The 17013-nt window shown below is 41.9% G+C and overlaps 1 protein-coding gene across 3 annotated transcripts in view; it reads right to left on the bottom strand.

The window, feature by feature from the left end:
• Positions 1–1378: 1378 nt before the first annotated feature.
• Positions 1379–17013, bottom strand: part of GYS2 (glycogen synthase 2) — a 92346-nt gene continuing 76711 nt past the window's right edge. For all 3 annotated transcript variants that reach the window (XM_040437813.1, XM_040437804.1, XM_040437820.1), the window contains 4 exons: positions 9380–9475; positions 8976–9139; positions 4791–4871; positions 1379–1748 (listed from right to left, as the gene is read on the bottom strand). In XM_040437813.1, coding sequence (XP_040293747.1) covers positions 1524–1748; positions 4791–4871; positions 8976–9139; positions 9380–9475 — 566 coding nt within the window. In that variant the 3' untranslated portion in view covers positions 1379–1523. The remainder of the gene's footprint in view (positions 1749–4790; positions 4872–8975; positions 9140–9379; positions 9476–17013) is intronic.

The following is a 17013-nucleotide window of genomic DNA, read 5'->3' as shown; positions in this document are numbered from 1 at the left end:
AAAAGGTTTTAGGCAGAAACCCTTCTGTCCTGTGTGTGGGGCCTGGTTTGATCCTTGCTGTGGGGCCCTTACTTCTCTATGTACGCCACTGCTAGCCAGACAACTGTAAATAGAACCCTGCAGGCACCTACAGATAGGACCCCACTGTCAGAAACCAGTAGATGGGTTCCTTGTACTCCATTCACATCCAGAGCTGCAGTCACAAATCTAACTCTCGGACATCCACGTCTTCCTGCTGCCACTGTGTTCTATGTGTGTCCAGATGATATTGTGCTGTTGCACTTTGTATGAGAAAACTACTGTATACGTCCTGCTATGAAGAATGGGATCTCATAAAATAATAGAATTGCGACCACATCCCTGGATATGACTGGAGTATAGGTCAATGCAATAGAAAAAGTGTGACCACAGCTCTGGATACCACTGGAGTATAAGACATAATGTAATTGAAGAATTCTGACTGCATAACTAGATGTGACGCCGTGCGCTTTGTGCCGCCGCTGTACAGTAATACACTCATATAATTTATACTGTACAGCGGCAGCGCACGGCGTCATAGCAACCAATGACGCCGTGCGCTCCTGCACTCAGCAGGACGGCAGGCCAGGTTTTCATGGACCAGACTGATCCTGAGTTACATCCTGTATTATACTCCAGAGCATCACTCACTATTCTGCTGGTGGAGTCACTGTGTCATACAGTGATATAGAAAGATAAAAACCAGCTGAGTGCTGATGGATTCCAAGGAGCAACCAGCAGAGTTAGAACCAAATCTTAACAGTAAAACATATGATGTAACAGCAGAATTGTGATTGCAGCTCTGGATTTGACTGGAAGACATGATATCACAGCACAGCTTTGAGTACAGATTTGTATGTGAGTGAAGTATAAGAAGTGATGTAACAAAAGAACTGTGATTGCAACTCTGAATATAAAAGGAAGAACCACAGAATTGTGATTGAAGCTTGTGATGGGACTGGAGTATACAGCATAAAATAATAGAATTGTGACCACATCCCTGGATATGACTGATGTATAAGGTAATGTAATAGAAAAAGTGTGACCACAGCTCTGGATACCACTGGAGTATATGACATAATGTAATTGAAGAATTCTGACTGCAGAACTGGATGTGACTAGAGTATAAGAGCAGCAGAATTGTAACTGTAGCTATGGATATGACTGGAGTATAAGACAATGTAACTGCAAAATTTTGACTGCCGAATTGGATGTGAGTGGAGTATTAGAACAGCAGAACTGAGACTGCAGCTCTGGGTGTAACTGAAGTAGACAACATGATAGAACAGCAGAATCACGTTCTAATGATGTCTGAGCCTCGGCCTCCGATCCCCAGAATAAACAGAGACATAGCGCAATGAAAGCAGTCAAGGGTTTAACTATTTCACTACCACATATACATCAGATATGAGTCACATCTATATCCCACATGAGGCAGTAGCAGCCCTGCCACAGAGGGGCGCTGGTACATTATACAGCAGCATTGCACTAGAACACATAAGACATCAGTTCTTGTATTCTCCATGTTTCTTCTTCTTCCCCGGAGACACTGGGCCAAGGGCAAATGTGGACTTGATGTTCTGGCGATCCCTCTCTGCCTCCTCATCCTCATCATACCTCTCTTCATCGTCCTCCTCTTCTTCATCGTCACTTCCACGGGGGCTGGAGGGTTGGGATACTGATGGAGATGGTGGCACAGAAGATGGCCTGGGGTACCGGAATCCCTCTGTCTATAAAGAGGAACCAGAGAGTATATTGTTATTTAAAGGGCCGGTGACCCTATAGGGCAAGGATCAGTAACCTTTGGTACTAAGTGTGCATGCTGGCATGCATACTTAGCTATTCTTGTAACTCCCATATACAGTCAGGTCCATAAATATTGGGACATTGACGCAATTCTAACATTTTTTGCTCTATACACCAACACAATGGATTTGAAATGAAACGAACAAGATGTGCTTTAACTGCAGACTGTCAGCTTTAATTTGAGGGTATTTACATCCAAATCAGGTGAACGGTGTAGGAATTACAACAGTTTTCATATGTGCCTCCCACTTGTTAAGGGACCAAAAGTAACGGGACAAAATAATAATCATAAATCAAACTTTCACTTTTTAATGCTTGGTTGCAAATCCTTTGAAGTCAATTACAGCCTGAAGTCTGGAAGGCATAGACATCACCAGACGCTGGGTTTCACCCCTGGTGATGCTCTGCCAGGCCTCTACTGCAACTGTCTTCAGTTCCTGCTTGTTCTTGGGGAATTTTCCCTTCAGTTTTGTCTTCAGCAAGTGAAATGCATGCTCAATCGGATTCAGGTGATTGACTTGGCCATTGCAGAACATTCCACTTCTTTCCCTTAAAAAACTCTTTGGTTGCTTTTGCGGTATGCTTTGGGTCATTGTCCATCTGCACTGTGAAGCACTGTCCAATGAGTTCTGAAGCATTTGGCTGAATATGAGCAGATAATATTGACCGAAACACTTCAGAATTCATCCTGCTGCTTTTGTCAGCAGTCAAATCATCAATAAATACAAGAGAACCAGTTCCATTGGCAGCCATACATGCCTACGCCAAGACACTACCACCACCATGTTTCACTGATGAGGTGGTATGCTTAGGATCATGAGCAGTTCCTTTCCTTCTCCATACTCTTCTCTTCCTATCACTTTGTTACAAGTTGATCTTGGTCTCATCTGTCTATAGGATGTTGTTCCAGAACTGTGAAGGCTTTTTTTAGATGTTATTTGGCAAACTCAAATCTGGCCTTCCTGTTTTTGAGGCTTACGAATGGTTTACATCTTATGGTGAACCCTCTGTATTCACTCTAGTGAAGCCTTCTCTTGATTTTTGACTTTTACACACATACACCTACCTCCTGGAAAGTGTTCTTGATCTGGCCAACTGTTGTGAAGGGTGTTTTCTTCACCAGGGAATTAATTCTTCGGTCATCCACCACAGTTGTTTTCCGTGGTCTTCCGGGTCTTTTGGTGTTGCTGAGCTCACTGGTGCTTCCTTCTTTTTAAGAATGTTCCAAACAGTTGTTTTGGCCACGCCTAATGTTTGTGCTATCTCTCTGATGGGTTTGTTTTGTTTTTTCAGCCTAATGATGGCTTGCTTCACTGATAGTGACAGCTCTTTGGATCTCATCTTGAGAGTTGACAGCAACAGATTCCAAATGCAAATAGCACACTTGAAATGAACTCTGGACCTTTTATCTGCTCATTGTAATTGGGATAATGAGGGAATAACACACACCTGGCCATGGAACAGCTGAGAAGCCAATTGTCCCATTACTTTTGGTTCCTTAACAAGTGGGAGGCACATATGCAAACTGTTGTAATTCCTACACCGTTCACCTGATTTGGATGTAAATACCCTCAAATTAAAGCTGACAGTCTGCAGTTAAAGCACATCTTGTTCGTTTCATTTCAAATCCATTGTGGTGGTGTATAGAGCCAAAAATGTTAGAATTGTGTCGATGTCCCAAAATTTATGGACCTGACTGTATATGAAAAGGAGAATTATGGGAGTTGTAGTTTCAGAACAGCTGGAGTACCGCAGGTTGCTGATCCCTGCTATAGTGTGAGGCGATGATAATAGCGCTGGAGCATACTGTGGGGAGTGGCTGATATCTGTCACACATATGGGCTGAAAAGTCTGGAAGTTTCAAGCACTAGCGATATGTGAAATAAGGGGGGGGGGGGGTGAAGGGCAGGGAGCATTCTGCACATCTTGTCCCTCTTCTGGTTCAGGAACACTAAGGTCATCTTCTCCCCAGCTTGAAATGGCTGATAACAGACATGTCCTACAGTCAGCCTGTCTGTAACATGAAATTGCTGATAAAATAGAGACAGACTGTATTCACCTGTACAGACAGACAGCAAACTGTGGGTGCACTGCCCCTTTAATCTTGGGTTATGATAATTAAAAAAGAAATTGGAATTTCTGAGGTTTCCAAGTCAGAAGAATTTACAGAGCATTGTCACCCCATGAGAAGAACACTCCAAACCCATATGGACGTGTGCCACCAATTACAATACATTGTCACATATGCTTGTTCAGTATCTGTAAAGAGCACATTCTGGTCACCTACATTCTGTACAGTCTGTCCACAAGCTTACTGACCATTTCTAATAACAACCAGAAGAGTGGTGAGTGCAGCTCTGGAGTTTAATGCAGACAATTGATACTTATAGAACATGTAATGTGGGGTTCAGGGTAGGGTTCAGGGGGCCAGCATCTGTGATGTGGCTGATCTTCTGTGATGCAAGATGAAATTGTCGGTGATATAAATAAAAAAGAATGTGAGGGATTGTAGTTGGTGACTAGAAGGAGATGACTTTGCAGCCCAGACACTCCCATCACCATTTATCACTTTTATTGTCGGATTTGGGGCTGAATTATGGTCTTGTGTTCTCACTGTGCTCAGTGCAGATTTTATGATATTATTGATCATAGACAATAAAATGTTATTAACTGAGAGAAGAGAAATCTGAGGAATCAGAGCGGAGATGATTTACTCCACCTAAGACCAAGGAATCCCCAAGAAGACTTCCCCTCCCAACCCCTGAGTCAATTCCTGGAGTCTCACGTTCAACTGATTTAAAGTCTCCTATATAGTAACAGTAACTGATACCCGTTAATACACTCCTGTACCCCAGCTTTCAACACACCCTATAGGGAAGACCCCTGCTTTGTATAACATATCATTCCTCCTTGTCTCAAGCAAGAAATCTACAAGGATGTTGTCTTAATTAATGCAAGATTCTCACCTTTGGAGGTGCGTTCGGCTCCATCTCAAACTTGTCTGGAAACATTCTACAGAGAGCCAAGTGTCTCCCGTGCATATAAAACTGTGGAGAAGAAGAAAGGAAAAATGAAGAGTCACATACATGAACCTCCACCAGGAAGTAGTACTGTGCAGACACATCTACTTTTCTAGAAGAAAAGGATTACACATACAGCAGACACTTGGGACTGTGCCCTGTCCATACACACAGAATAATATACTGAGAAGTGGTACTGTGCAGTGCCTATATATACAGAATAAGAGCAGATACTGAGAATTACACCCAGTATACAGGACAGGAGAAGTGGTACTGTGCAGTGTCTATATATACAGAATAATAGCAGATACTGAGAATTACACCCAGTATACAGGACAGGAGAAGTAGTACTGTGCAGTGTCCATATATACAGAATAAGAGCAGATACTGAGAATTACAGCTAGTATACAGGACAAGAGAAGTAGTACTGTGCAGTGTCCATATATACAGAATAAGAGCAGATACTGAGAATTACACCCAGTATACAGTACAAGAGAAGTGGTACTGTGCAGTGTTCATATATACAGAATAAGAGCAGATTCTGAGAATTACACCCAGTATACAGGACAGGAGAAGTGGTACTGTGCAGTGTCCATATATACAGAATAATTGCAGATACTGAGAATTACACCCAGTATACAGGACAAGAGCAGTGGTACTGTGCAGTGTCCATATATACAGAATAAGAGCAGATACTGAGAATTACACCCAGTATACAGGACAAGAGAAGTGGTACTGTGCAGTGTGCATATATACAGAATAGGAGCAGATACTGAGAATTACACCCAGTATACAGGACAAGAGAAGTGGTACTGTGCAGTGTCCATATATACAGAATAGGAGCAGATACTGAGAATTACACCCAGTATACAGTACAAGAGAAGTGGTACTGTGCAGTGTCCATATATACAGAATAAGAGCAGATACTGAGAATTACACCCAGTATACAGGACAAGAGAAGTGGTACTGTGCCGTGTTAATATATACAGAATAAGATCAGATACTGAGAATTATACCCATCAGCTGGCCATAGGAAAAGACGCAAGGCAGAGAGGATGGGAGTGGATTACGGCCCTGAGATGGGTAGTAGTAATCACTGTTCCCATGGCTGTCCTCACCTTGGTGCTACCTGGGTCGTGCACAATGAATTGAGCGTGGATCTATTCTTCCCATGGGGCACTCCCTGACTTTCTGCAGTTCATGCCTGATGGTAGTGGGGGTGCCCTTAAAGTTAGGTGGTTGGCAGGGTGCTGGTTAGGAGTATGGATGCAAGGCTAGTGGATAGATGATGGAGTCAATAATCAGACCCGTTGGTTGCAATAAAGTCTTTCTTTACTAAATCGATGAGAATAGTTTTACATATAGCAGTAAAAAGCTCAGTTCCAAAGTATATCACAGTTTCATCTCTACAATGATGGTATTAGTAGTGCTCCCCGACTCTCCTTCTTAGGAAACTGCAGTTTCTCCACAGGTCCATAGGTCTGCTATTCTGTTCCTGTTAACTCTTTCTGCAATTCCCAAACTGAGGGGTGCAGATCTAGATCCAGATGGCCAATCCCTTTTGATTATGTGGTGAGTGCCAGAGATAATGAACCCTTTCCACAGCATTAAAGTCTCCCGCCATAAATGATTGAATACCTTACTGATGGTATCCTTTATGGCCTTAATGGTTCCGGACCTTCTAAGTTGGCTGATCTCTTTCCTTCAGGGGTACTCTAATGATAAAAGATCTTCTCTGGCAGCTGTAGTCTCAGACATAAACGTTCTCTGGACTTTAGCTTAGTTTGCAGGAGCTTACACATGTAGGTCTTGTTGGTAGTTTTGCTTAGTGCTAACTAACTAACTAACCAGGGGCGGGCTAAGTCCATCACCCTGGCAACCTAACCAATCTGCCAATGCTAACCGTTTGGTATAAAAAAATAAGTGATTTAACAATAACTCACAACCTTTAACTCAGCTACATTAAATCAACCCTTACAGTTATTAACCCTTTTCGTGTACCTCCGGGGCACAGCACTTAAATGAAAAGAGAAGTAGTACTATGCAGTGTTCATACGTATAGAATCATTGCCATGGAAGTGATGTGATACTGTGGAGTAACTTTACACACATAATAGCAGATACTGGGAAGTTGTACCATAGAGAATCTGTATATATTTTTGTCTAACGTTATGCAGTGACCTAGTGGATCAGGGGCGTAGCTATAGGAGAAGCAGGAGAAGTGGCTACTTTGGGGCCCAGACCCACAAGGGGCCCCCTCAGATGGAAGACTAAAAGATTTTATTGTCAGGGCCCCCTTAACAGTATTAGGCTACTTTCACATCAGCGTTTTCCTTTCAAGTATTGAGATCCATCATAGGATCTCAAAACCTGAGAAAAAAGCTTCAGTTTTGTCCACATTCATTGTCAATGGGGACAAAACTGAACTGAATGGAATCCACCAGAATGCATTCCGTTCCATTTGGTTGCGCTCCCATGCTGGACACAAAAGCGCTGCAAGCAGTGTTTTTGTGTGTGTCATGGGGTGCGGAGCATGAAACACAATGTAAGTCAATGGTGCCGGATCCGTTTTCTCGGACACAAAAGAAAACTCATCCGGCGCCCTCGACTTACAATGGTTTAGAGATGGATTCGTCATGGGTATTTTACAAATAATACAACCGGATCCGTTCATAATGGATGCAGCCGGTTGCATTATCCTAACAGAAGTGTTTTTGCTGATCCCCTATGGCAGATGTGAAAGTAGCCTTATACAATGACATTATATACAGTGACACTGTAGGAAACGGATGAAGCGTCTGCCAGGTCTTGTCTGAGAGCTTTATTTTTACTTGAAACAGGAGTGGGTGTTGCACGTGAGTTGGGGGTTGCAAAAAAGTTGCTGGGGGTGGGGGGCCTGTTAAAAAATTTGCTGTGGGGCCCAGTCAGTTGTAGTTACGCCCCTGTAGTGGATCATTGCTAAAAAGCTAAATTGATGGTAAAAGAGTTAACACCTTAATTATCATGCACTACTCATCAGGAGGAAGACTGGACTTGCCCCGTCTGAGGGAGGAGCTGTGCAGTCTGATTGTATCAGCCAGTGAGTCTGACCTAGGCAGCTGAGGTGTGAGGAGCTGCATGGGTCTGTGCAGTGTGGGGCCTACTACAGGGGTTCTCCATCCCTACATGCAGAGGGCAGTGTCAAACTTCTGAGAGAAAGAAGTAAAGAACTTTCACAGACCGGAACCGGGTGAGTGCAGATCCAAGACAGTAAAGATAACTTGCTCTTTTTTCCATGTAAAACAGGTTGTAGCCTCTGGTACCTACAGTACCATATTTTTGAGAGCCTTGCATGCCTAGGTTTTTCCAGAAGATTGCAAAATGTATTTAGAGAGAGAGTGAGAGACTCAGAGTTAGCCATCTTGCAGCCTGCTATCCCATATTTAGCCTTGGAAAGAGTCTGTAATTTGGAGATACTGAACTGAAGCTTTCAAGTGCCTGTGAAATACCTCAGAACAGTGACTACATTTTGTACTTGTACTGCAACACCTATCATCCTCAGTACAGAGACTGTCATCTGTTTAAACTAAACTGGGCCTGGTCATTGCCTCCACCTTCCACCGGCCCTCTTTCTACCTGACCTTCTGCCTTGCACCCTGCCAAACACAGACTATCAAGGGAATCCCAACTACAATCAGACAGGAGGTCCAGAAAGAAAGGTAGTGCCCAAGGGAAGAAAGGGTGTGCCCTCCGTTCACTGAGTTCAATGAGCCAAGGAGAGTCCGGGTGAGGATTGCCACCGTCAACTGAGTGCTACTACCACCATCATAGCCACTACCACTCCTCCCATCCTTGTCTACCTCTCTCGGTCGCTGCAGTTACACATCTGTGGTTGGCTTACTTTACACCAGAATTTTGCACTACAATATTGGCCCATGCTGGCAATACAGTATCTTGATCCAAAACCAGTTTCCAGTGAAGCCACTTCCTTCTCCCAGTATGTCACGCTACTGGAAGAGGTGCAAACAATGTCTATAACACGTAAATAAACATTTTGCAAAGCTCGTTCACCAATTTTTTGGGTGCAAATTCAGTATAGCTGTGGTACATTTAGCTTAGTGACTCCCCCCTAATGATGGTAAAGTAGCTTACACGACCCAGGTATCTCCAGTCCAGCAGATCTGACAGTCGTTCTGTTCGGTTCCGCTGGATGATTCTTTGTCGCCGTGATTGCTGGCAGAATGAATACAGGAACTGGGTCAGCTGATTGCACGATTCATCAGCAGAGCGGAATCTACGATCCACAATGTAAATTCCTAAAACACATAAGCAAACAATAATATAAAACCTCTTAAAATGAGCCTTAATAAATTTGGTGCAATTTGGGCCTCACTATCTCCACTAAATCATATCTACTTTTTCAAATTTTGGAGAGCATGATATAAAAAAAAAAAGGTCATTTTTTTCCGAAAATAGGGACTTTTTAAAGTCAAGACAATGCCTCGTAGGGAGGTCCACAGCATCACAGAGTAACTAATGAAGGCTGGATCTTTTACCATAAGCAGTCGGGTCTGCCACATGTTCTTGCATGAAGCAGCCAAATCCAGAGAGGTTGGTGGTGATGCTCGGGATTCCCATCACTGTGCATTCAGCTGGAAGAAATCAATACAATCTCGAGTAATTAATAAGTAACAGAGGCAGCAGGATCCAGGCAGATTGAACAGCGGGACCTTAGCGTCAATCCATCATCCACTCATTAAACTCATTTAACTTTTGTCTGTGTAGGACACATGTAACATAACATATATCAGCTGTGTATGAACCAAAGCTCTCATGTATCGCAGGGATTCAGCTAAGGCTGAATTCACACTTCAGTTATTTTCATCAGTTATTGTGAGCCAAAACCAGGTGCGGTCAAAAACAAAACAGGAGGAAATCTTTTCATTATACCTTATCTCTGTGTAGGCTTCACTACTGGTTAAGGCCTCATGCTATCATGTGTGATACTGTCTGTTGAGCTATATGTCTAATCTTATTATATGTGATATCTGCTAAGCTGTTGTATCATTTCCCATAGGGAGGTAGAGAAGCTGGAGGAGAGGAGGTCGGCCATACTGGAAGGAGGAAAATGGGAAAAGAAAACTGGAGGTACATGAGGTAGGGGAGTCATCATCTGAGGATGGTTATACAAGGAACTCCTCTACCTCTTCTGAAGACTCTGACCAGGAGGAAAACAGCATGGAGGAAGGCGTTCAGGACCCTGTGCAGGAAAATGGAGGATTAATCCAGGATCCCAAACAAAAGGAGCTGACCCAGGAGGAGGAGAGCTTGGAGAGTCTGCAGCTGAGACCAGGCAGGTGTGCCTGCCAATTAGCACCTCTGATAAGGAAGAAGACCATCCACCAGGAATAAAGTGTGTATGTTTGAGACAGACACTCTACACTTGAAACCACCCGGAAAAAGTATTCCCTTAGACAAGTATTTAATGTTATACTACTACACTTACAGTAGATAAGTATTTGATATTACACATCCACATTCACAATAAATAAAACCTGTTCTAGAACATGATTGAATACAAAATGATGCCTTAAAATAAACACAAAGACAAAAATGATATAATAAAAATAATAAGTGTGTAACATATAGTGGCAATATTGTTCTAGGAGCTGTATGTATGGTAGGTCCACTGGTATCTTGCAACAGTTGGTTAGTATCGTTATACACTAGCCATCTATTGTTTGTGTCATTGGTAACCACCACCCGCACAGCTACAATAAATTGTCACAATAGGTATCACATTTGCATAGGATGATATTGGTTATAACTAATAACACATTTGTATATGCTGGTATATAAAAAATATCACAATTAGTTTCTGATTAGACCCACAATTTGCGGATCCGCAAAACACATACAGACGTGTGAATGAATCCTAAGTCGATATTGTATTACCAGCCGTGGCATCCCACGTGGTAATCAGCACATTGGCCTCTACCACCACCTCCCTTTGGCTGGTTCGGGTAGTGTTACCTTTGTTCTCGGCTGCGTTCTCCGCAATTTTTAAAGTTAATACTTGGCGTGCCACGTGTCTCAATGTGCCGGAACTTGGCGTCCCAAGTGTCTTGATGTGCCGGTCTCAAACTTCCCAAACCTCTTGGCGAGATGGAGTATTATGGAAGGAAGATTGAGCCGTCCATGAAGCGCTTCACATAGCTTAATAATAAAGAGATGATTTTCTCATAAATCCATTGATTTAAGTTTCGGAACTTGCAAATGTATCAGTAAACGCTAGACGCGTTTTCGGAGTTCAGACTAACTCCTTCCTCAGTGGCTGCATACACCTGAAACTCCTACTCACTTTTATAACCATCTTTTCAGTCACCATAAAAACCCAGACTGGATTTCTTGGTTCCCTCCTTTTTTTGTCATCTTAATTTCTCCAAATTTTATTTATACCTTTCCAAATGTCTCAATTATCTTCTTCTTTATTAATATATTGCTCTACCATCTCCAAAAACACATTGCGTTTACCATGCTTTTTTTGTATATATTTGTTTTTTTCCTCAAACGCAAAAACATTCAGAAATGAGAATAAAAATATCTAGAAATGAAAATAAAAATATCAAAAAAGTCTAAGAAATATAAATACATCCCCTTTAATGCCCTGATTTCAAATGCATATAAAAAAACATGGTATTGGGGTTGATTTATTATTATTCTACAATCCAAAATTGCTTATTGCCCCCATTCTACACATCCATCTGTTATAATCCTCAAGGTCCAGGAAGAAAAGAAACCTCGAAGAGAGTGCATTTAAAAACAAAAATGAAAATAAAATTGATTTAAAAAAATGTGAACAAATATATATTAGTGACTATACCACAGTAAGATAGGTAGTAGTCAACATAAAAATAGAATAAGCAATTTTGGATTGTAGAATAATAATAAATCAACCCCAATACCATGTTTTTTTATATGCATTTGAAATCAGGGCATTAAAGGGGATGTATTTATATATCTTAGACTTTTTTGATATTTTTATTCTCATTTCTATATGTTTTTTATGCTTTTTATGGCTATGCAGTCTTATAATTAAAAAATAATTATGAACAGCCACAATTAAGGACAAAAAGCAATATAATAATAAAGAAGAAGATAATTGGGACATTTGGAAAGGTATAAATAAAATTTGGAGAAATTAAGATGACAAAAAAAGGAGGGAACTAGGTCTGGGTTTTTATAATGACTGAAAAGATGGCTATAAAAGTGGGCAGGATATTCAGGTGGATGCAGCCACTGAGGAAGGAGTTAGTCTGAAGTCCAAAACGCGTCTAGTGTTTACTGATACATTTGCAAGTTCCGAGACCCACTTGTTAAAATCTATGAATTTATGAGAAAACCATTTCTTTATTATTAAGCTATGTGAAGCCCTTCACGGACAGCTCAATCCTCCTTCCATAATCCTCCATCTTGCCAAGAGGTTTGGGAAGTTTGAGACCGGCACATCAAGACACGTGGGATGCCAAGCACCGGCACATTGAAAAACATGGGATGCCAAGTATTAACTTGGAAAATTGCGGAGAACGCAGCCGGGAACAAAGGTAAAACTACCCCAACCAGCCAAAGGGAGGTGGGGGTAGAGGCCAATGTGCTGATTACCACGTGGGACGCCACGGCTGGTAATACAATATCGACTAACAGTGAGTATTTAACGCTGATTACTGTTAGGACAGCACCTCTACTAACATAGCTGAATGATAAAAAATGGAGACATAATTATACAATGGATACAATATAAAATAGGAGACATTCAAATGTATCATTCCTGTATCTAATATGATGAACTAACCAAACGACTTCTGAGTATTACCATTGGTGGACTATTTTTAAAGGAGGCAGCACTTCTAAAGGAGACAGAATTTTTTTGGGCCTAATTAGAAACTAATTGTGATATTTTTTATATACCAGCATATACAAATGTGTTATTAGTTATAACCAATATTATCCTATGCAAATGTGATACCTATTGTGGCAATTTATTGTAGCTGTGCGGGTGGTGGTTACCCATGACACAAACAATAGATGGCTAGTGTATAACGATACTAACCAACTGTTGCAAGATACCAGTGGACCTACCATACATACAGCTCCTAGAACAATATTGCCACTATATGTTACACACTTATTATTTTTATTATATCATTTTTGTCTTTGTGTTTATTTTAAGGCATCATTTTGTATTCAATCATGTTCTAGAACAGGTTTTATTTATTGTGAATGTGGATGTGTAATATCAAATACTTATCTACTGTAAGTGTAGTAGTATAACATTAAAGAGGACCTTTCACTAGAATAAAAAATGTAAACTAAGTATACAGACATGGAGAGCGGCGCCCAGGGATCTCCCTGCACTTACTATTGTCCCTGGGCGCCGCTCCGTTCTCCCGGTATAGACTCCGGTATCTTCATATGTTCGGCTCAGCTGGATGGAGCCTGCCGGCGTCTCCTTCTCCCAGGCTGTAGCGCTGGCCAATCGCAGCGCTTAGCTCATAGCCTGAGAGAAAAAAAAACCTACAGCCTGGGAGAAGGAGACGCCGGCAGGCTCCACCCAGTTGGGCCTTATTCACACAGACAGTGTTTGGTCAGTGATTTCTATCAGTGATTGTGAGCCAAAAACAGCAGTGGATCCTCTATCAAGATAAGGTATAATGGAAGCATTTGCATTTCTGAGTTTTTGGCCCGCACCTAGTTATGCCTCACAATCTCTGATGGAAAACACTGACCAAAAACTGTCATGTGAATAAGAGTAGTATAGGGAGGGATGTATTGTGAAATCAAAAGTGACAGGTGAACACGCCCCTTATACCACCTATAACCCCGGCCACTCCGCCCACAATCCCTCCCAGTCCCACCCAAAGCGTCGACCATCGCACGCCCCAAACGACGCCTAAACTCCGCCCCTTATTCTGTTAGATCTGATATTACATCAGTAATTTAATTAAGTTAAGTCCTGAAAGTGAATATTTATAAAACTTTGATTATGTTTAATTATATACGATCGTATATTGTTAGATCTGATATCATGTCAGTAATTCAATTAAGTTTTAATATCTTTAAAAATAAAATGATATCAAGCTTGTATTAACCTCTTACTAAGCCATTATAAATATTGACAATGGCTAATTGATCCGTCTAGCTTCCTAAAGCTAAAGGACCATTGATGATGTCATACCACCCATTCAACGCCCCTTTTATTCTGTTAGATCTGATAACATGTCAGTAATTTAATTAAGTTTTAATATCTTTCAAAATAAAATGATACTAAGCTTGTATTAACCTCTTACTAAGGGGTTCAAACTTGGAGAAGAGGAATCCGGCAGGTCGCCGGAACTGCCTGCCGGATCCGTCAAAACTTATGCCAACTGATGGCATTTGTAAGGCTGATTGTCTTATGAATGCATTGAAATGCCGGATACGTCTTTCCGGTGTCATCCGTAAAAACGGATCCGGCATAAATTTTTTTCGGTCTGCACATGGATCCGGCATTGCAGTATTTTGAATGCCGGATTCGGCACGAATACATTCCTATGGAAAAAAATGCCAGATCCGGCATTCTGCCAAGTGTGCCGGATTTTTGGCCGGAGATAAAACCGTAGCATGCTGCGGTATTATCTCTGTTTTGAACAGTCAAAAAGACTGAACAGAAGTCTCTCCATTCAGAATGCATTAGGATAAAACTGATCAGTTTTTTTCCGGTATTGAGCCCCTAGGACGGAACTCTATGCCGGAAAAGAAAAACGCTAGTGTGAAAGTACCCTAAACCATTATAAATATTGACAATGGCAAATTGTGGCACCCAGCTTTCCCGGGTGCTGATAACAGGTTGAAGCCATATTCGTCCTTAGCGTCTTCATACAGACTTGTCTTTTTTGTCCCGTCACAGCCGCAGCATCTGTTGCAGAAACTACAGAAGCTGCATCAGCCGCGGCACCCAACTTTCCCGGGTGCCGATTCTGTCTTCCCATTTTGTGCTATTTCACAGCCGCATCTATCACAGATATTCAACATATCTATCTAACGCAGATATGTATCATTTATAAATATTAACAATAGATAATTGCGGCACCCAACTTTCCCGGGTGCCGTTAACCCGTAGCTATTTTCTAATACGAGAGCTGTCGATCAATTTATACAAACACGTACCAAATTTAGAAGTACACAATTTTTGTACATGTGTTACGAGACATAGTCAGCCTAATGTACGAGCAGCTGTGACAATAGCAACAGTTGTCAAAATATGCCAGGACACGTCCTAATATCTTTAAAAATAAAATGATATTAAAGATCTATTAACCTCTTTATCAGGCTGTTATAATTCTATTAATCTCTCCTATGAATCCTATAAAAACCTAAGCTATCTACATATCTAACTATCTGTCTACCCATTTATCTTTCTATATACCGGTTATTTATCTAGTTACCTATCTATCTAGCCCAAATCTATTATTTAATAGCTTGGTAGATAATAGATAAAATATGTATCTATTAAATGATAGATTTGGGCGATAAATTGATAGATATTAGAAGATAGATAGATGTTGGATAGATAGGCTACTTTCACACCTGCGTTAGGGGCGGATCCGTCTGGTTTCTGCACAGACGGATCCGCACCTATAATGCAAACGCTTGTATCCGTTCAGAACGGATCCGTTTGCATTACCATGAACAAAAATAAATAAAAAATGATAATGCAAACGGATCCGTTTTGACTTACACTGAAAGTCAATGGGAAGGCGGATCCGTCAATTGCACCATATTGTGTCAGTAAAAACGGATCCGTCCCCATTGACTTACATTGTAAGTCAGGACGGATCTGTTTGGCTCCGCATCGCCAGGCGGAATGGAGGCTGAACGGAGCCAAACTGATGCATTCTGAACGAATCCTTATCCATTCAGAATGCATTGAGGCTAAACTGATGCGTTTTGGGGCCGCTTGTGAGAGCCCTGAAACAGATTTCACAGGCTGACCCAGAAACGGCAGTGTGAAAGTAGCCTAGATAGATAGATAGAACTGTACCCTCTAAAGAAAGAACTTTTAGCAAACAAAGCAGTGGAAAAAAATGGCCCAAGAGTCATTAAAAGGGGTTTAGGCAGAAACCCTTCTGTCCTGTGTGGGGGACCTGGTTTGATCCTTGCTATGGGGCGCTTACTTCTCTATGTACGCCACTGGATAAAATATTTATCTAGATAGATAAATTGATAGATAGATATGTGATAGCTAGATAGCTTGATAGATAGACAGATAAATGGATATATAGATAGATATGTGATAGCTTGGTAGATAAAATATTTATCTATTACATATCTATCTACTGTATATATCCATTTATCTGTCTATCTATCTATTATCTATCAATAAATCCCAGAAAATCCACGGCACTTCCTTAACCTCTTAAGGACACATGACGTACCAGTACATCATGATGTCCTGGTACTTAAAGAGGACCTTTCAGTAGTTTAAAAACTAAAAACTAACTATATCAGTGTGCGGAGCGGCGCCCAGGGGTCCCCCTGCACTTACTAGTATGTCTGGGCGCCGCTCCGTTCGCCCGGTATAGGCTCCGGTGTGTGCAGCTCCCTCTGTTGTACGGGGCGGAGTTTTTGTATTAGGGTTGTCCCTTGCTGCAGCGCTGGCCAATCGTAGCGCACAGCTCATAGCCTGGGAGTCCCGCGCTGCAGCAAGGGACAACCCTAATGCAAAAACTCTGCCCCGTACAAAAGAGGGAGCTGCACACACCGGAGCCTATACCGGGCGAACGGAGCGGCGTCCAGACATACTAGTAAGTGCAGGGGGACCCCTGGGCGCCGCTCTGCCCACTGATATAATTAGTTTTTAGTTTTTAAACTACTGAAAGGTCCTCTTTAAGGACACATGATCACCGCCGCCCGGCGGGCGGGCGGTGATCAGAACCCGGTGCCTGCTCAAAATCATTGAGCAGGCACCTAGGCTAAATGCGTCGGGGGGTCCTGTGACCCCCCTATGTCGGCGATCACAGAAAACCGCAGGTCAATTCAGACCTGCGGTTTTCTTCGTTTCCGGGTTATTCAGGTCTCTGAAGACCCGATAACCTGGAACAGGATGGTGATGGTGGTGTGATTATACCCCACCAATCATCATCCTGCGATC

The sequence above is a fragment of the Bufo bufo genome, chromosome 1 (assembly GCF_905171765.1).
Source record: "Bufo bufo chromosome 1, aBufBuf1.1, whole genome shotgun sequence".
In the NCBI taxonomy this organism is placed as follows: domain Eukaryota; kingdom Metazoa; phylum Chordata; class Amphibia; order Anura; family Bufonidae; genus Bufo; species Bufo bufo.
The sequence above is the reverse complement of the archived record's forward strand: the minus strand, read 5'-3'. Positions and strand labels throughout refer to the sequence as shown.